Source organism: Salmo trutta, chromosome 14 (assembly GCF_901001165.1).
Source record: "Salmo trutta chromosome 14, fSalTru1.1, whole genome shotgun sequence".
NCBI lineage: Eukaryota > Metazoa > Chordata > Actinopteri > Salmoniformes > Salmonidae > Salmo > Salmo trutta.
Window position 1 is genome coordinate 32071073 of NC_042970.1, and position 21110 is coordinate 32092182.

The 21110-nt window shown below is 42.0% G+C and overlaps 1 protein-coding gene across 1 annotated transcript; it reads left to right on the forward strand.

The window, feature by feature from the left end:
- The first annotated feature begins 849 nt into the window (after positions 1 to 849).
- LOC115207835 (activin receptor type-1B) lies at positions 850 to 18514 on the forward strand. Its single transcript, XM_029775334.1, has 9 exons — positions 850 to 1096; positions 15181 to 15426; positions 15638 to 15904; positions 16148 to 16378; positions 16535 to 16702; positions 17090 to 17246; positions 17350 to 17474; positions 17748 to 17878; positions 18232 to 18514. The coding sequence occupies exons 1-9, from the start codon at positions 1006 to 1008 to the stop codon at positions 18355 to 18357; spliced, it is 1542 nt and encodes a 513-aa protein (XP_029631194.1). The 5' UTR covers positions 850 to 1005; the 3' UTR covers positions 18358 to 18514.
- Positions 18515 to 21110: the final 2596 nt, after the last annotated feature.

Sequence of the window (21110 nt, forward strand, 5' to 3'; positions counted from 1 at the left end):
AAACAGAAGGCATTTGAACCCAGTCTGGCACAAAGAGAAGATTCATATGGGAGACAGGCCTATACAAAATCTATAAACACATGTGTCATTTGAGATATAGAAGCTAAATATTTGTATATTTTAATTATATTATATAATTTAATGAAGCTAAATATTTGTATATTTTAATTATATTATATAATTTAATGAATTGCTAGTAGTTCATCCATTTCAGTCGAAAGGCAATGAAATGTTAGCTGAATTAAAATGTCAGTTACGCTACTAGCTCAGGACTGGGAATAAAACTTATTTTTCTGTCAAATTGCAGTTACCTTGCTAGCTAGATCAGTCAACTAAATAGGCAGTTTCTGCTCTCCTTGCTTTTTCAACTCGGAGTTAAAGCACAACACAGACAACAGCTGCCACTATTCATCTCTCCTGTGCTGGTCCTATACACCAGCCTTTCAGAAGCTTTGCCTTCACACAGGTGGTGGTGTCTGTGCGGTCCTAAATCCATCCTGCTCACATCTACCCGACCGCTCTGTGGCGTCCGCATGGTCCTAAAGTACACAAATTCAGTTTTGTATCACAAGTGCAATGATAAGGATAGGGGGGACAAAAATGCAATTTCATGTGGGGGGGGTCATGTCCCCCGTTCCCGTCCCCGGTGAAAGTTGTGCCACCGTCCCCCTTGGGTATCATAGAGATCATATAAGGTTATATTATGTGTGTGGTACATGGTGTATAGCTACAAGGTTAAAGGCATATTCAATATGTAAACCACCTGATTTTAAAAGTTTACGTTTTAAGCCTTGACCAGATAATACAAACTTTACATTGTGCTTTCTAGAGGGCCTACCTACTTTATTTTATCGACATACCTCATAATAAGAACTAGTTAGCCATTACTCCCCTTTAAATTCTCCACCCACCCCCTTTAAGTTGTCTGTCTGTCTGTTGTCTGACTGGAGTTGTGTGTTATATGTCCGCTCTGCTGTCAATACCACACCACTAACCCAAATATTAATGCCATGCAATGGGAATATAGCGATCATGGCTAAGAATCTAAATTTGTTAATTATTCTCGTCCTGGTTTGCATATTCGGAACTTATGATGGTAAGTGTAATGTTTTTCCGATTAAGTTTTTATTCCGCCTGTGTGTATTTACTTGCTCGGTTTGTGAATGGAATTTACATTGCTTAGTAATAGCACAACATGGCGCACGGATTTGGTATCAAGCAAGTTGAGTTAGCTAATTGAACCTGCTTGTTTACGGCTAATAGTATTGCAATAGAGATGAAAATAAGAGAATCAGCTAGCTAGCTACCTACACTGTTTGACGTTATGTTTAAATATGCTTTATAGCTAGCTAGCTAGCTAACTGCTTGAGAATAGCATAACGTTAGTTCTCTGGCCAGCTAGAAGCTAATTGGATGGATACTTGGATCGCGTTAGTAAACATATCAGACAGCACAATTTGGGGGATTTGGGATGAACAGCCAAGGTTGTCTACCAAGGACCTTCCACCATTCCTTGATACAATTCACAAGAATTCAACAGCAGTGGTTTAACAAATTACCTTAAGTCATCTAATCAAAGTTGAATTAATTAATTTGCTGTATTCTCAAAAACGGTTATGGAAATATTGGTGTATTTATTTATCATAAACTACCACATAATATGCAATATCAAAACATATACATGTGCTCACTCAGATTCCTCATTAAATAAGGCATGAGTTCCTTATTCCCAAATTTGACCTTATGTTTTTGTCATCATTTCCTGTGAAAATCTGTTTTTTAGCAGTTTTATTTTTGGTGTGTGAACTGTAAACTCTGCAAACAAGATAGCTAGTGTCGTGGTTTTAAAGTGCAGCTCTAAACGCTTTTGCTGAGACTACAACACAATGGTTTAGCAAGCTGGAGTCTGAGGCTGACCTATTTAGCTTTGAAGAGCTGCAGTACATTGCGAAACGGGCCATTGTGTGTTGTTCTACCAATCAGCCTGAGTTAGTTTATAATTTCTGGATAAAATATGAATTTATGAAAAGCATAAATGAGTAAACCTCAGTTCTCCCTCTCCCTGGCCTTTAGCGTTTTTCGTACATAGAGAGATAAGAGGCTGCAAGGTCTATAAACACTCAGTCCTAGTCTCTTAAAAAAAGCCCTTGATCGTGAACTCATAATGTTTGAATAACATGGATGATATGGTTGGGCGCTTGTGTCTTCAAAAGAGTGTCCAACAGTGTAAATACAGATTGGATGTATATGGACCTTTTTCTCTGGGCAGGGCAGGGGGCTAGGTTGTATCCATGTATGCAGATTAAAAATGCCCAAACAATGGGGTAATGGAGATTTTCCAGTTTGTTATCTAATCTACTGGAATGAATGATGTTAAAATCCTGGACTCAATTATCACAGCTTCTCTTTACAACTGTGACTTATTGTGAAAGTTTCAGCCTATTTCAACTTTTTGATCCTGTTTCTTTCTGTGGGCCTATTTGATTGCTCTTCTCAACTTTTGTCACTTAGCCTAATATACCCATTTAAACATGTCCTTTTCTATACGCTTTATCTGTTGAGTCTGCAAAGTTAAGTAACTTTAGGATGATCTAGTTTACCATTATGAGTTGAATAAACCCATTGTTGATGTGATCAATGATATTAGGCATATTTTTCTCTATGCCTTCTCTGGAAAATAACTTAAGTCTGTGGAAGGTTATGCCCCATACACATCGTGATGTATTTCATTATGCTATATGTCATCTTCACGCAATCTCGTTCCGCTACTACTGGACAGAGAGCATAGGGTTTCACAACAAGACAAGATGGAGGAGAGCCTAGTTTCTTGTAAGAGATCGCATTTATTTTGGGACATTACAAAATATGACCTTTTCATTCAAGACAGAAAAAACATTGTTTCAGGTGATAATAAAACATGTTTTGTTACTTTTTCCTCATCTTGTTTATCTAATTTTCTAGCAAGTCAAGCTAGTTTACAGAGTAGCTAGCTAAAGAGCTGCAAGACTAGGGGTGTGTTTGTAAATTCAATCTGGAGTGCCAGAGTGCGCACAGGGTGTTCATAAATTCAGAGGTTGTCAGTTTTGTAAATTCAGAACGTTTCGCTGTTGGAGCGTTCAGAGTGCACACGGGATGCTCTGGCTGAGGAGTAGGTTTGATCCGCGTTCTGACCTCACAATGGCATTAAAGCACCCAAGCTAACTGGCTAACGTTGTCAGTTTGACTATGACTATTTACAATCTGTCAACGCTCTGAATTTACGAACGCCCAGAGCACACTCTGAGCACTCTGTCACTCCAAACTGAATTTACGAACGCACCCTAGCTTGCTAGCAGAGCTGGTTAGGCTCTTTTCATGTTATCCAGAGCATTGGTGGCTGTAACTATGCTGCTGGCAACAATTTGAATTAAGCTTTTTTTCCGATGTTTACTGACACCGGCCATATTCAATGGGTGTTGAGCGTTTGTAAATTCATCAGTTATTCTGCGCTCTGGCACACTCAGATGAGAGTGCTCTGAAATCCGAGTAGCTAGCCAGAGTGAATTTACGAACGCACCCTAGGTTGAAGATACTGTCGCTAGCGACCTCAACCTAATAATTATCATCAAAAACAAATGTAATTACCATCAAACTAAAACGTGAGGCAACAGTCATATAATGGGTATTATTTAACTTTACTATTCCAATAGGCCTATCCATTCCTATAAGTGAGTACTAATTGTTTACAAGTCACTAGTTATCCCATAAATTAATTGCCTAAAACCACATTTTCATCTTGTTCTGTGGTTTGGTAACTTCCTTTTCTATTGACAGACTCTGGCGGCACTAAATACGATGCAAAGGTTGGAAACATTAAGTATACGGCATCCGTTTCGCCACGGAGCCTTACACTGCAAGGGGGAGCTGTGATACCGCTCCAAGAATCTTTTAAAAAATTCACCGTCTAGCAGGGACAGTGCTCAGAACCTGGTAATATCAGGATGTAGGGTTGAATATAAACCTAACAATGTCAATTACTAATTCCTCTGAACAAGGGGAAAAATTCACTAGGAATAAATACTAGAAACAATACTCCAAGCCGTAGCTCCATACTGATTGTTGTGGGTGGCTTTTGACCATTTATTTGGAATTCCCATGTCTTATCCATTAACCAGGTTTCCATCCAACATTTCTTTAGCCAGTAAAGTACATGTCAGATACAAAAATATATGACTGACAAAACAAAATACAGTAGACAAGATGAGGTATTTTTGTGTCAGTAAAATTAATTATAAGAGAAATGTCGGTGGAAAAGATTTTATGCGCAAATATTGAAATAATAACAATCACATCGAAATATAATTGGAGTCATGCGTAAAACGTGTGGACCTCCCACTACAACTTGTTGGAAAAGGATGCAGTTTATTAGGCTACAGATGAAACTCTGGGCTAGAGTACATGTGCCAATACCAGAGTGGGCACACTCACTAAATAAAAAAAAATAATAATTGTGAAAAAACCATGAAAATGCGATGGAAACCCATTTAACCGCAAAAGGTATTTATGTGCACTAGGTCATCACGCAAGCCTTTTATCCTCAAGTCAATTTGATGGAAAAGCATTTCCGGTGAGAAATTTTCACATGAAAATCTGTCGCCAATTTGATGGAAACCTAGCTATTGTTAAGAATGCTTTGGGTCCAAATCAGATATTATGTACAATATTTATTGAATGTTATATGAGTCCTATAACTTCAAATTACCAATTTGGGTCCAATCAATTAGCTTAATTCCTTAGATCAAGTTATATTTCAACAAAATATGTTGCAGGAATGCTAATATTATCTGTTTCTAACTACAGAAACAATTTCAGAACAATCTGAAATGCAGGGGCCTCCCGAGTGGTGCAGTGTTTTAAGGCACTGCATCGCAGTGCTTGAGGTGTCACTACAGACCCGCGTTCGATCCCTGGCTGTGTCACTTCCGGCCATGACCAAAAGACCCGTGAGGTGGCTCACAATTGGCCCAGCTTCGTCCGGGTTAGGGAAGGGTTTGGCCGGCCGGGATTTCCAGGTCCCATTGGACTCTAGTGACTCCTTCTGGAGGGCCGGGCGACTTCAAGCTGACTTTGGTCACCAGCTGGACGGTGTTTCCTCCGACACATTGATGCATGGCTTTCGTCCTTCGCCTCTCCCGAGTCCGTAGGGGAGTTGCAGTGATGGGACAAGACTGTAACTACTAATTGGATATCACAAAATTGGGGAGAAAAAGGGGTAAAACAAATTTATAATTTTAAAAAAACATCTGAAATGGTGGGTGTCTATCTTTCTTGGTCTTTTTGAGGTGGAATGACCTTAATAAAAGTTCACGGAAGTAACAAGTAAAGGTAAACCTATCAATTAGTTATAGAGTTTTTACTGATATCAATTGTCTTTATGAATTATTAAGTGATTAAAACTGTAACAGAATTTACGAAAACATCTCGGTAACAGAATTTCTGCAATCGAGTGGCTACATTGAGAAATCCATAGTAGTCACAAACCACAGTTGGGTCACTACTGTCCTCCCTTTCACTGGCATACTGTTTTGTTCATCTCTCTCTCTCTCCAATTAATGTCACCTTTTCCGGCTCTGACTGACGCCTACCTACCCATGAGTCCCATCTTTCCATTTACTGTAGCCTGCATCCTCACCCACTGAGCACCAATCGACACCGGGCGTTGAAAGTCCTTCACTGTAGGGTGGAGTAGAGTTCAGTACAGTACACAGAAGTGCACATTAGAGTTGAGTACACTAATGTACTGAACTATACTCAACTTTACTGTACTGAACTCTACTGTACTGAAGCTCCCCGCCCATTCAGCCTGTCTTTTCAAACTTTCTGGTAGTTAGCCATAGGAGAAAAAGTACTTTTCAGAATGACAGTTTAGGACCTTTTTAATTTTTCTAGGCGCACTGGTGCTCCTAAATATTCAGGTGCCTATTTGAGTAAAATTGTCAGACTGTAGAGACCTGCATTCAGAGCCCTGCATTCATATCCATAATTATGAATTTCTGTGTATTACAGATCAGAGACCCATGATGGAATTTCATTACTGCAATTCGGTTACCGGGTGTAAATCCACTTCACTTAGCGTGTAGTTCAATAAACCAAAATATATATTTTTTTCAAACTCAAGGTGTCATGTCATTCAGATGTAGGATGTTCATTTGATCACTCTTTTGTTGCTGAGAATGTTCCTGCCCAGCAAGAAATGCAAACTTGTAGTGTATTCATGGTTTAAAAAGACTTCTAAAGTTTATAATTTCCACTTTAAAATGTCAGTCATGATTTGCTGTAACGAAAAATGTATCAAGCCCTACAAAAACATGTCCTGTTCCTGCATGATTATTTTCCACGTGTAACAAACTGTCTGAAATGAAGATCCTACATCTGTAGCTGACACCCCATTCTTTCTGCAGACATCTTTGAATCTTAATTTGGAGCAGATAGGCCTATTTAACAGTTTTGGGATAATGTGGTCGCATAAAAAAACAGAGGGAGATTTTACTGAAATGATGTTACCAAACTTTGCATCTGCACAGTTCTTCCAGTAAAAGTGTTGTAAATTGTTTAAAGTAGTCATTGTAGTCATTAAAAGTAGTCAACATAGAGTTGTATTTCTTTTGTTTGCCATACATTTAAAGTGAAGAGTGTCATTAGGCTACATCACAATGTACAAAGCAATACAATGTGCAGTTATCCTTTTTTCTCCTTCTCTCTACTGTACCTTTTTTCTCCTCTCTCCCTCCCCCACTCCCTTCGCACAGCCCTGTCGCCAAACAATACCTGTACTGTGCTTGACTTTAGTAACACGCCAAACCCCCGCTTTTAACACAACCATAGTCCTCAAGTGTTTGCTCTGCCACACTATTTCTTCAAGTCTTGACGCATCACAGCATTCTCTAAAAACTGAGAAAAAAACATGTCGCTGTTGAAAACATTTCCTCTCACTCACTTTACTTCTACACCACCTTTCTCCCAAGTAAGGCCTAGCCTGTCTGTGTATAAATGGTAAGTTATATAGCCTATTTATTGTATATGTTTTACGATAGTGCCAGTGAATAACCTTGCCACACATTCAGCACAGGGCCACTTGACGTGTGTACTTGTGTGGTGTGTCTGTGTGTACTCAGATCTACGCTCAGATCCGGTACAATAACACAGATGCAGTTTGTGGTGTGTATTTGAAATCTCATCAAGGTCCTCCCATTTTATCTAAAAGACTTGCATCTAGATTTATATAAGCCATATTTCCTTTTTAAAGTGCTTTAAACTTAATGGCAAAATACATGTTATGAAACTTTCATCAGAAATTATACAAATTCAATAACAACATAAAATAACCTTCTCGAGTTCATGTGTGCTGGATCACGGCACGTGTGCGCCAAAAAGGTCTGAAGTGTGATTGGATGTCAAATGTCCAAAAGGTGCCATGGCACTGTCCAGCATCGTAATCACCCCAATGGTAAAATAATTGACAGTACCAGTCAAAAGTTTGGACCACCTACTCATTCAAGGCTTTTTCTTTATTTTTACTATTTTCTACATTGTAGAATAATAGTGAGGACATCAAAACTATGAAATAACACATGGAATCATGTAGTAGCCAAAAAAGTGCTAAACAAATCAAAATATGTTTGAGATGACACCCTTTGCCTTGATGACTGCTTTGCACACTCTTGGCATTCTCTCAGCCAGCTTCATGAGGTAGTCACCTGGAATGCATTTCAATGAGCAGGTGTGCCTTGTTAAAAGTGAATTTGTGGAATTTCTTTCCTTCGTAATGTGTTTGAGACAATCAGTTGTTGTGACAAGGTAGGGGTGGTATACAGAAGATAGCCCTATTTGGTAAAAGACAAGTCCATATTATGGCAAGAACAACTCAAATAAGCAAAGAGAAACGACAGTCCATCATTATTTTAAGACATGAAGGTCAGTCAATTCGGAAGGTTTTGTCAAGTGCAGTCGCAAAAACATCAAACGCTATGATGAAACTGTCATTCATGAGGACCGCCACAGGAAAGGAAGACCCAGAGTTACCTCTGCTGCAGAGGATACGTTCATTAGAGTTAACTGCACCTCAGACATTGCAGCCTAAATAAATTCTTCAGAGTTCAACTAACAGACACATCTCAACATCAACTGTTCAGAGGAGACTGCGTGAATCAGGCCTTCATGGGCGAATTGCTGCAAAGAAACCACTACTAAAGGACACCAATAAGAAGAGACTTGCTTGGGCCAAGAAACAGGAACAATTGACATTAGACTGTCAATTGACATTAGACTAAATCTGTCCTTTGGTCTAATGAGTCCAAGTGTAAGATTTTTTTGCTTCCAACCACTGTCTTTGTGAGATGCAGAGGTGGTGAACGGATGTCTTTCGCATGTGTGGTTCCCATCGTGACGCGTGGAGGAGGAGGTGTGATGGTGTGGGAGTGCCTTGCTGGTGACACTGTCTGTGATTTATTTAGAATTCAAGGCACACTTAACCAGCATGGCTACCACAGCATCCTGCAGCGATACGCCCTCCCATCTGGTTTGTTTTAGTGGAACTATAATTTATTTTTCAGCAGGACAATGACCCAACACACCTCTAGGCTGTGTAAGGGCTATTTGACCAAGAATGAGAGTGATGGAGGGCTGCATCAGATGACCTGGCCTCCACAATCACCCAACCTCAACCCAAATGAGATCGTTTGGGATGAGTTGGACAACAAGTGCTCAGCATATGTGGGAACACCTTCAAGACTGTTGGAAAAGCATACCAGGTGAAGCTGGTTGAGAGAATGTAGTGAGTGTGCAAAGCTGTCATCAAGGCAAAGGGTGGCTACTTTGAAGAATCTCGCATATAAAATATATTTTAATTTGTTTAACACTTTTTGGTTACTAGATGTATTTCATGGTTTTGATGTCTTCAATATTATTCTACATTGTTGACAACACTAACAATAAAGAAAAACCCTTGAATGTGTTGGTGTGTCCAAACATTTGACTGGTACTGTACATAGATTGCCTTTCTTATGGGTCTATTTGAAGTCATAGTTAGGCTAACTCATATTTTTCCCTTTTGAAATGTACACATTGGGGTCGATTTCAAATGCTCTCATGTACCCCAATGTGTACATTTCAAAAGGGAAAAATATGAGTTAGCCTAAATATGACTTCAAATAAGAAAGGCGAGCGTGTGTGTGTGTGTGTGTGTGTGTGTGTGTGTGTGTGTGTGTGTGTGTGTGTGTGTGTGTGTGTGTATGTGTGTGTGTGTATATATGCTCGCCCCAATGCATAATCTAGTGATGTCATTTTAGTGTGTGTGTAGTCTGTATGAGTCAAGGCCACAGATGTCATTAAGAAATGTTTTTTCCCTTCTGACGTAAATGAGAATAGTCCTATGCTGTGGGAATACTCCCACAGCATAGTCGCTGAAACTGAAAGACCACTCAGACACGAACGGGCAGGTGGGTGTGCGCGTGTTAAAGTTCTAAACCACACCAAATAAAAGCCCCCAAATGAATTATTACTTCGCTCAAACCAAGGGGAAGCTTTAAACCACAGCTGTTCCTTGTGCCAAGGTTGGGAGGTGAAAGGGTTCATTCACTTTTTTTAAAGAAAATATAAAAAATCCCTGGCCTTTAATGTGGCATGTACATACCTGTTGATACACTGCATCAGGGTAAGGAAGCTTAAAGGCAAACAGGATATTGTGTGTGAAACAGTATGATTGAGATGTTTGACGAAGAGAGGTTACAGTGAGTGACCAACTCACGTTCCCTGGGTTTGTGATATTTGGAAAGGGAGAGAGATTTAGACTGAGGATGGGAAGGGAGGAGCTGGACAGCAAGGGAGCTGGACTAGGTAGTAAGATAAGAAAACGTAGTTCATGGGATTTGGGAAACGGCCATGTAATTGCATTGAGAGACATGCATTCGTAAAATGCTTGCAGCATTATCTTTTACTACATGAGTCATTCAGTCATTTAAAGAGGTCTGTTTTTCCTTCTTATCTCATTTCTATGAGTATTATCTATAACTGTATTATCGAATCTTCTGTAGTCACTCATTGAATTTTTCAATGTCCCCCCCCCCCCAAATTGAGACTATGCATCCTGTGGGGGGGAAATCTAATCTGTGGGGGGGGGTCTAATCTGTGTGTCAGGTAGCCTAGTGTCTAGAGCATTGGGCCAATAAGTTACAAGTTCGAATCCCCGAGCTGACAAGGTGAAAAATCCACCAATGTGCCCTTGAAATAGGACAAATATAAACACTCACCTAATAATTATCATAATAATTATCATTTATTATTATAACCAGATACAAGTTTGGGCCTCCTAGCTATTAACGATCAGGTTTTACTGTCTGTTTAACAGTGGGAACTCTTTGAAAAGACCTCACTATGGCCTTGATTGATCGGCATGGAAACATATATTTTGTTCCAGCATAGTATTACATGTTCTCACCGATCTGATTAGCATGTTTTCTAATACTAAATTTTCTCAGGATTGTGGTCTTGCCTCAATGGTCAATCCAACATGTCAACGTAAACATGCCTCCAAACATTCTCACGGATTAAGTACTGTTTGAGAAACACACTGCCTGCTTATTAAGATCACTGAACTTGTGTCTAGAAAGCCAACTAGCTTTTGCTATAGAATCAGAAGACTGGGAGCCCAGATACAATAACAGAAGCATGTGCACCGTGCACAAGCGCGCGCGCGCACACACACACACACACACACACACACACACACTTCCTGTGTATTGATCGGAGTGGGATAGTAGGGGATGGGGGTGAGTACAGTGGAGTGTGTTTTTTTTCTTCTGCCTGGTGGCGTCTGGGTGTCTTAATCAGTTATTCCCTGTCTGTGCTGCCTGCTTCGTGCAGAGCTCTTTCCGCCGCCCTCGTCTAGAGTAACACCTCTAACCTCAACCCCAGTTTATAGAATGTCAGCAAGTAATAATCACCTTTTCATTTCTCACTACTTTACTGTAGCTATCCATGTTTTTGAAGCCTTATCTTCACAGGGTTCTGGTTGCACTTTTAATTAGGCTCCTGTCAACATTAAGCCTATTAATCAATCTATTTGCAAAAGGATGAACCTTCTGGAAACCAAAAAGCTCATGCTTCCTTCATTCCTGGGAATGTGTGTTGTGTGGGAAATACAAATGCAACAGAGGGTCTGGTGTTTACATTGAGGTCATTTAGAGACTACGATGGAAGAAAAAAATATCGGAATTTCTCACCACGCCTCGGTGTCCTAATGAAATTCAATTATCCAAAATGTCACTGAGGCAGTCACTGTCTAGACTGGGTTAATGACAGCTGCAGCTGCTCACACAAGTCAACCCCCTCTGTACAAACCACTACTACAACTCGCCCCAAAAACCACCAACGTTCTCTACCCCCCCCCCCCAAAAAGCCCTCGCCGCAGGGGTTTAAAACGCATTGAACGCCCCTTCTCTGCCTTTACTTATTTAGTTTTTTACCTCCCCTGTCCTAGTTTTCAGGACTAGGCTGCCTGGGACTGATCCCAAACCTCCAGTACAGACCACAAACTCCTAAAAACTTTAGGGGTTCCCCCTTTCGTCTTATCACCCCTCCCTGTACACAGGAAGCTGACCTGGAGGATGGCTTATCCCAACAACTACATTCTGGGTTCACTCCCCTATCCCCACTGATCTCAGCTCAGTCTGAGTTGGTCAAATTCCCTGTAATCGCCACACAAAGGGCCAATGTGATGTTGATTAAGGATTATGAAATTGTATGGGCAAAGTCCACTTCTGATTATAGTAACACTGTCAGTAGAACACCACTATTTAAAAGCAAGCTGTCTGCACTAAACAGAGACCTTTTGTCTTTGAACCTCACTTCCCTCTTGTATGTCTACCATTATAGAGCCTGTATGTTGAGAGTATCAAATTACCCAGATGTCTTTGAGCTGTCTTGTGATGTCTGCAATGTGCAATAACTTGTAAAATTGCTTCTCGTTCTGTGTGTGTGTGTGTGTGTGTGTGTGTGTGTGTGTGTGTCTTTTCTGTGATCTGGTTCACCCAAGGAGACCTCACTGCCTGCTGTGCTGAACTTGGTGTCTGACAGACCTGTGAAAATCTCTCATGCTCCCCATACAAGTCTACTGAACTGGGTTGATATTGTGTGATTTTTTTTTTTTAATCCAAAAACCTGTTTCAGGCTAGGAGTTCAAGGTGAAATAGTTACATGAGGTGCAGGTTATTAACAACAGTTTATGGCAGTGAAGGAAAGTCAGTCACAAAAGTAAGCTAGAAAATGGTAACTTACCTACATTTTTACTTTGTGATAAGTTCTGCTCATCACCAAATCTTTTTATTTTCTCCTTAGCTAGTGAAAATAAATGAAGTCTCTGTCCTATTTAGAAAGCTAGTTCAAGCTAACGAACGTTACTTGCTCTAGCTAGCTAGTTATGAAAATTGGTAGCAAGCTGGCCTTTTAAAACAGAACTGTATTCTTGTGAGAGATTAGAATCCTAGAGAGGGAAAGAGGTACTCAACGTTGTATCTGTGCCATTATGGCATTTGTAATAGCTCTAATGGCATTGCCCATGCTATCTCCATTTTAAAGTAGTACATTTTCTTATTCTTTTGATGTTTGGAAAAACATGTAAAGGTAATATTTGTGATTTACCGCTACTTGCAATGCTGGAGTCTTGAACCAAATCTTACATTTACATTTTAGTCATTTAGCAGACGCTCTTATCCAGAGCGACTTACAGTAGTGAATGCATACATTTAATTTCATGCATTTTTTGTTGTTGTACTGTGTGTCACCAGATGGCAGTGTTTATAGCTTAAAGCCATTTACAAACTAGGCAAACCAATTTTTAAAAAAAACACAATTCTCTTATCATTGGCTGATCACTCTCACAAGTTAGGAATCCCCACCTAGTTTACTACTTTAAAAGAGTGGAAGCCATCAATGTGAAATCAAATCAAACTTTATTTGTCACATGCGCCCAATACAACAAGTGTAGACCTTACTGTGAAATGCTTACTTACAAGCCCTTAACCAACAGTGCAGTTCAAGAAGAGTTAAGAAAATATTTACCAAATAAACTAAAGTTAAAAACAAAAAAATAAAGTAACACAATAACGAGGCTATATACAGGGGGTACCGGTACCGAGTCAGTGTGCAGGGGTACAGGTTAGTTGAGATAATTTGTACTTGTAGGTAGGGGTGAAGTGACTATGCATAGATAAACAGCGAGTAGCAGCAGTGTACAGAACAAATGGAGGGGAGGTCAAGGTAATATTCCGGTGGCCATTTGATTAATTGTTCAACAGTCTTATGGCTTGGGGGTAGAAGCTGTTAAGGAGCCTTTTGGTCCTAGACTTGGCACTCCGGTACCACTTGCCGTGCAGTAGCAGAGAAAACAGTCTGACTCTCTGACAATTTTATGGGCTTTCCTCTGACACCGGCTATTATATAGGTCCTAGATGGCAAGAAGCTTGGCCCCAGTGATGTACTGGGCCGTACGCACTACCCTCTGTAGTGCCTTACGGTCAGATGCCGAGCAGTTGCCATACCAGGCAGTGATGCAACCGGTCAGGATGGTGCCGATGTAGAACTTTTTGAGGATCTGGGGACCCATGCCAAATCTTTTCAGTCTCCTGAGGGGGAAGTCGTGCATTCTTCACGGCTGTCTTGGTGTGTTTGGACCATGATAGTTCGTTGGTGATGTGGACAGCAATGAACTTTAAGACTCTCGACTCGCTCCACTACAGCCCCGTCGATATTAATGGGAGCCTGTTTGGCCCGCCTTTTCCTGTAGTCCACGATCAGCTCCTTTGTCTTGGTCAGATTGAGGGAGAGGTTGTTGCCCTGGCACCACACTGCCAATGTCCATGCAAAAGTGGGTTATTTCTAAGTTGAGATCTCAATCCATCTCTGGAATGGCTAGAATTGTTTCCCGGCCTGCCGCTGAACGTGTATTTTTGAAAGGGCCAGCTTTGGCAGGCAGTTTGATTACTGTTGATCCTCTATTTCCAGGATGAACCACCTCTGTAGGGGTGTTGTGCTGTCTTGTTGTACTCTTGTGATGTTAAAAACACCATTAGCTAATAGGGTCAATTTTGTGACCGTTTGGGTTAAAAACATATTTGTCCCCATCTGGAATGGTTTCAAACAACACACTTTGCTGCCTCTGCTTAGTTTTGTGAAATTATGCCATTTGGGGCATGGTAAATAATTGAAACATTTCTGAGAGGTATAGTTCAAAAGAATGTTAAAGGTTCATCAAACTAAAGGGTTGTTTACCTCTTCAACGACTAAAGATTTGTACAATGTCAACTTAGTCCTAGTCCCTGTGACCCAAAATACTCAAGATGTTGAATCGCTCTCTGGTGCCTTCTCCAACCTGATGGAGCATGCTACCAGCTTTATCAAAAGGAGATATATTTCTCTTTAAAATCTCGGGCTATTTTCAAATAAACTCACTGGCTATTATTTCAACGTGTCCTTTAGAAATGCAATGTGTGTGGCTCGAGGTCAAAGAACAAAAAGTAGTGTTGACGTCTGTCTGATTTTCTCCAAGAGAAAAGCTGAAATAGTTTGGGTGTTCTCTGGGAAATGGTGTTGTTTATTTGGAGGAAAAATGTAATAGTGAATCCTTTTTTTCTGTAGTCCTATGCTTTATCTTACAGGGGTATGATCATAGGGCGAGTTGGTGTCAGTATAAAATAAATAGAGCCAGCACACTCAGAAGCTCCACCACAAACAACGTTTCATCAGGTCATCCTTGCAGGATCGAAATGTTGTTTGTGAACAAAGATACCTGCTGGAGCTTCTGATTGTACGGACTCTATTCATTTTATACCAACTTTCTTTGGCCCTGCACCGCGGTAAAGGATGTGCGTTTGATCACGCTGGACTAAGTTGGTGCCAGGGAAATGTAATTGTCAAAGGGCCCCTGTGTGGTACTGCTGCTGTCTATGAGCGCCCTCTGCTGTATATAAACGTGCATCTCATACAGTGGAGTGAAATTGCCTTGAAGTGGTTTTTATGTGGCAGTGCCAGCACAACTTCTTATGAAATTACAGCTTTGAGCGTGTTTTGAGTTTACCCAAACCATTATTCCAAAATATTGAAATACTCTCTCTCTCTGTCTCTCTCTGTCTCTCTCTGTCTGTACAGCTTTGTGGTGTAACTGCACCACAGCCCAGTGTGAGAAGACTGGCTCCCGGTGTGAGACAGACGGGGCCTGCATGGCCTCCACGTCCTTCATCAATGGGTTGGAGCAGCACATCCGTATCTGCATCACCCGGGACAACCTGGTGCCCCCGGGCCAGCCCTTCTACTGCCTGAGTGCTGAGGGCCTCCTCTACACACACTGCTGCTACACTAACTACTGCAACAGCCTCGACCTCAAAGTAACTTCTGGTGAGTCGACCTCGACCATGGAATATAAGCTGTATACCGCCACACACAAGCGCATGTCCCAGGTTGCACACCCTCACGTTACGAACCACAGGGCTAGGATGTCTGCTACAATAGAGGACAAGGGTCTCAAACACAGTTCAGTGAATTGTTATGTTCACTCATGAAATGGGAAATATGTATTTAGTCTGATTCTTTCTCTTCCCTCTTTCAGTGACGTCGCGACCGGGCCTGGGGGGCGTCTTTGGCCCTGATGGTAAATGGGGTCCAGTGGAGCTGGTAGCAGTGGTCGCAGGGCCCGTCTGCCTGCTGTGTGTGCTGCTTATCATGGCTGTGTTCCTGTTCCAGTACCACCAGAGGGCCTACAGCCACAGGCAGAGGCTGGAGGTGGAGGACCCCTCCTGTGATCACCTCTACATGGCCAAGGACAAGACCCTGCAGGACCTCATCTACGACATGTCCACCTCTGGATCAGGCTCCGGTCAGTACAGCAACGCTAGGGCTCTGATCAATTCAAGCAGTCACAAAACAGGGAAAAAAAGAGATTAGTGACTGTAGCTTTAATAATGTCTTCCATAGAAGAAAACTAAATGCATAGGGGGAAATGTGGTTGATACTAGGCATGTGTCACAATGTGATTGTCTAACTGTATAGTCCTCTTTCTTTTTGCCTCGTCTCTGTGTCCCGTATGCCTTGGTCCTCTCCGTCCTCTGTCTCTGTGCAGGCCTCCCTCTTTTTGTCCAGCGAACAGTGGCCAGGACCATCGTGCTGCAGGAGATTATAGGGAAAGGGCGTTTTGGGGAAGTGTGGCGCGGCCGCTGGAGAGGAGGAGACGTGGCGGTAAAGATCTTTTCGTCCAGAGAGGAACGCTCCTGGTTCCGCGAGGCCGAGATCTACCAGACCATCATGCTGCGCCACGAAAACATCCTGGGATTCATCGCCGCCGACAACAAAGGTAACAAAATACTGGCTGTCGTCCTATGACATCACAACAAATATTCCCCTTTGAAGAGCACTGCTTGTAGATTTCTGGTGTTCAGGTCAGTTTTTCGGATTAGGTGTAGGGTCTGAACATTATTGAACTTATTGTCCAACAATCTTTCTGTCATAGATAATGGCACATGGACCCAGCTGTGGCTGGTGTCAGACTACCACGAGTACGGCTCTCTGTTTGACTACCTGAACCGCTACTCCATCACCATCGAGGGAATGATCAAACTGGCACTGTCTGCTGCCAGCGGGCTGGCACACCTGCACATGGAGATCCTGGGCACACAGGGTGAGGGTGTGCCTCTGTAAATGTAGGCCATGCTTCATAGCTGGTAGGCTGGTAGCCTGGTCAGAGTCTGCGTTATGGATCTGCCCCGTATCAGTTACACAGCAGCCCCTCTAAACTAAAGCATCTCTGAGTGCACCGACTCAGACCAACAGAGATGTTCCTTGATAGGTCAATTATTGATGTCATTCTGGAAGAACATTTACATTTTTGTCTACTGTAGTACACAATGGTATACTGCAGAAATCCATGATTGTTTGATTCAAATGAATTGGACAACAAAAAACACACGTTTCACACAAACATGTTAATGATCAGTTACGTGACTTCCATTGATTGCCAGGAATGCAGTAATTGTCAGGTAGGCTCACTCTCTCGGCCCTCCTCTAGGTAAGCCTGGTATTGCCCACCGGGACCTCAAGTCTAAGAACATCCTGGTGAAGAAAAACAGTACCTGTGCCATTGCTGACCTGGGGCTGGCCGTGCGCCACGAGTCCACCACCGACACCATAGACATCGCCCCCAACCAGAGAGTGGGCACAAAGAGGTGCAAACACACACATGTCCTCAACCTTAAGAAGTACTTGGTTTCTCAACTTACAACCCTCATGCCACCCCAGCTTAATAAAAACACACATTCTCTCTGTCAGGTACATGGCCCCTGAGGTTCTGGATGAGAGCATCAACATGAGGCATTTTGATTCGTTTAAGTGTGCAGACATCTACGCTCTGGGCCTGGTTTACTGGGAGATCGCACGCCGCTGCAACGCTGGAGGTCAGACAGGCTCCCCCTCAGCACACTCTGGCTGGCCCAAAGGGCACCCTATTCCCTATATAGTCAACTACTTTTAACCAGGGCCCATAGGGCTCCCTGTATAATGCACTATTTTTGACGAGGGCCCATTGGTCTCCAAGTGGTAGTGCACTATATAAGGAGAATGGTGTCATTTGGGATGCATCTCTCTATCTCACTGTAGTTAAGTTTAATTCACCATTGATTAGAAACCCAGATATTGGACCTTACCTGACCTTTGACCTCTGCCCCTAGGTATCCATGAGGAGTACCAGCTACCGTACTTTGACCTGGTGCCCTCTGACCCCTCCATAGAGGAGATGAGGAAGCTGGTGTGTGACCAGAAGCTACGGCCCAACGTGCCCAACTGGTGGCAGAGCTACGAGGTAGGGACACTTGGATATGCATGTTCATTTGAGGTCAATCAAACAATCCTATTATGATAACACAACAGTCACTCACTAATATGAAAGTGTCACTGGTTTCTTATAAGTATTAAATTGTATGCTGGTGTATTTTAAATGAACTATGTTCATTTGGCGAGCTTGTTCTCTGGGGATGCATTGATGGTTTTGATAAGCTTATTTATCCTTGTGCATATCTGCACCATATTTTCATGTATGACTTCCTCTAACCTAATTTTCCTGTTCGCTCAACCGTTGGTCCAATTTTCCTGAGCTTTATATAACACTGTACTTTATCTTCCTCTTTTTTTCTCTCTCCCTCCCCATCCCCCAAGACCCTGCGTGTGATGGGGAAGATCATGAGGGAGTGTTGGTACGCCAACGGAGCCGCCCGCCTCACCGCCCTGCGCATCAAGAAGACCCTGTCCCAGCTGAGTGTCCAGGAGGACATCAAAGTTTGAGAGGGCCCTATCCCAAAGACCCGAGGAGAGCACTGGGGACTCTGTCCTGCACTAAAGAATACTGAGAGAGCTAGAGGGACAGGGTCTTTTCAAAGAACGCACAAGCTAATGAAAGAAAATAAGAACGCAATGACGAAAGCAAAATGTTTAAAAAAAAGAATAATCATAATTCTCCTGCCAGTTTTTTTTAAAGCCACCACCGCCTGAGTTGTGACAAACCCTACCTCGTCTATTCAGCCAAAACTACTGACAACCCCTGTCCTTCCCCTGCCCCCAACCTATCCCACCATTCTGACCCACAAACCTGTCCCTGCAGCCCCCCTTCTCCGTTCTGTTCCTGCTAAAATGGCTGACTGCAATTACTGATACTACTACTACTACTACTACCGATAATGCCCATGATAATCTCAATGGCAGGATATACACTGAGTGTACAAAACCATTAAGAACACCTTCCTAATATTGGGGTGGAACCCCCCCACCCCTTGACCTCAGAACAGCCTCAATTCATGTTGACTCCAATGCTTCCCACAGCTGTGTCAAGTTGGCTGGATGTCCTTTGGGTGGTGGACCATTATCCACTGATATTCCACGGGATAAACACCAGCAGCGTTGCAGTTCTTGACACACTCAAACCGGTGCGCCTGGCACCTACTACCATACTCTATTCAAAGGCACTTAAATCCTTTGTCTTGCCCATTCACCCTTTGAATGGCACACATACACAGTCCATGGCTCAAGGCTTAAAAATCCTTCTTTAACCTGTCTCCTCCCCCTCATCTACACTAATTGAAGTGACATCAATAAGGGATCATAACTTTCACCTTGATTCAGCTGGTCAGTCTGCCGTTGAAAGACAATGTTTTGTACACTCAGTGTATACTGTATACAACTAGTTAGTAAGAGGATGTGTGTAAATTAATTTTATACAATATTTTTTATTCGATTCACAAGTAGCTATACATTTGTATTTGTTTGCCTTTATACTGTATTGATGCCATGTTGAATCACTGTTGGCAGAGGTCCGTTTTTCAATTGTTTTTGTGTGTGTGTGTGTGTGTGTGTGTGTGTGTGTGTGTGTAGGGGGAAGATGAGGTCCGTCTTTGAATACTGTATACTGATCTCTCTGTTGTATGTACATACACACTGAGAAATTGATTTTAAAATCCATGAAGACCAAGTCTTCCTCATTTATGTGGGCAGTTATGTATCATTTATGGGAGCAGTGGTCTGTGAGTCACAGAGATCAGGTTACCTGTACGTAGGTTTACAGCAACCAATGTTGTGTTTTGTAACTCCTATTGCCTACTTAGAGGCAGGAATGGTCCATACAAACACCTGGCTCTATGGTATTTCATGACGACGGACTGTATAGCCATTTCGTGTGTGTGTGTGTGTGTGTATGCGCACGCGCACACACGCTCTAATGGTGGGTTGCTGTTATGAATTAGATTTTATTTCCTCACAATACTTCCATGTACGTTTACCCTCAGGTTATATTCTCCCGGGCCAAGCTTAACCACAGTCTCACCTTAAATGGTTAGTGTGGTTGTCTGTATATATTACCCTTTTTGATTTCAGTTTCCATTGATATTTGAATGCTTTAGATTCATTTGACAAGTTTAACACTGGTAACTGTTATTGGATGGGAGACAACGGGAGGGGCTTATTTGCGGCTGTCAATCATCCACTGATATTCCATTGGTTATTCTCCAAACCAACGCTACTGTACACTCATTGAAAGCGCATACTGAGTCCCTCCAATTTGATGTCTCACATGACTATAGAACAGTATTTGATTTTGAGTCAATATTCCACTCCATATTCTAGAATTCTTCTCCACCTATTTTGCGTCCTCGATTTGCATAATGATTTATCTAATGTCAAATCATATCACCAAATGTTGTTTTCAGGAAAACTATGTACTGTTAATTTTTGTTTTGTTGACCACTAACTCAAAAGGTACTGCGGACGTAAAGCCTCTTTCCTTGTGTTCTTAATCCTGCCAGTTTGCTGTGAGTTCCTAGAAAAGGCTCTTCAGGGCCCTTGTGTGCACTACTAACTCCACAGCATCACAACCAAACCGTTCAACAGCCCTCACTGTTTTACTGCAGATTATACCAGTGAAAGCAGAGGGTGTTTAATATGTTCAGTAAGCATTTTAATCAGTTCCTCATTTAGTGATAGGTAAATACCTCTCCCAGAATTCTTCACATTTTCAGAAAGCTAAGCAAGAGTGAGGATTCACCAGACCCTCTGTAAAGGGTGCTTATTCAGTATGGCTATAGCACAAACAGACAGGGTTTGAACCTTTGTGAAAAAGAAATACTACTGATACTTATCACTGCTGTTCCACAGGAAATACTGTATGTATGCCCTGTATGTATTTATTTGATTTGTGTTAGTTTTTAACCATGTCATCTGTACTGTATCTTTTTTTTTTCTATATAGTTCTTGGGAGATGTCCAAGAGGACACGGCCTGTGTACATGTTCTTCCTGAAAATGTGGTTGCTTACGTTTATGGCTGTAAGGCGGGACCTGGGTGTTTGTCTGCATACTGTTAGGCGGATGTGTGGTGAGATTGTCTGTCTGGTCGGGGAGTGATCCTATGCAAATGTCATAGGCCATGGTTGGGATGCGTCTATGGCCTTGTTTTGAGCACACACTGTTAAGGGGTGGTATGACAAGATGATATGCTGTTGTATTGCACTGTGTTTAATGAAGCACTGAATTATGAACACCCAGGTCTCTG

Coding starts and splice junctions, on each gene's coding strand:
- LOC115207835 (XM_029775334.1), top strand. CDS start 1,006: ATGCCATGCAATGGGAATATAGCGATCATGGCTAAGAATCTAAATTTG. Junction 16,379..16,534: donor CATCGCCGCCGACAACAAAG/GTAACAAAATAC, acceptor TTTCTGTCATAG/ATAATGGCACATGGACCCAG. Junction 17,475..17,747: donor ACGCCGCTGCAACGCTGGAG/GTCAGACAGGCT, acceptor CTCTGCCCCTAG/GTATCCATGAGGAGTACCAG.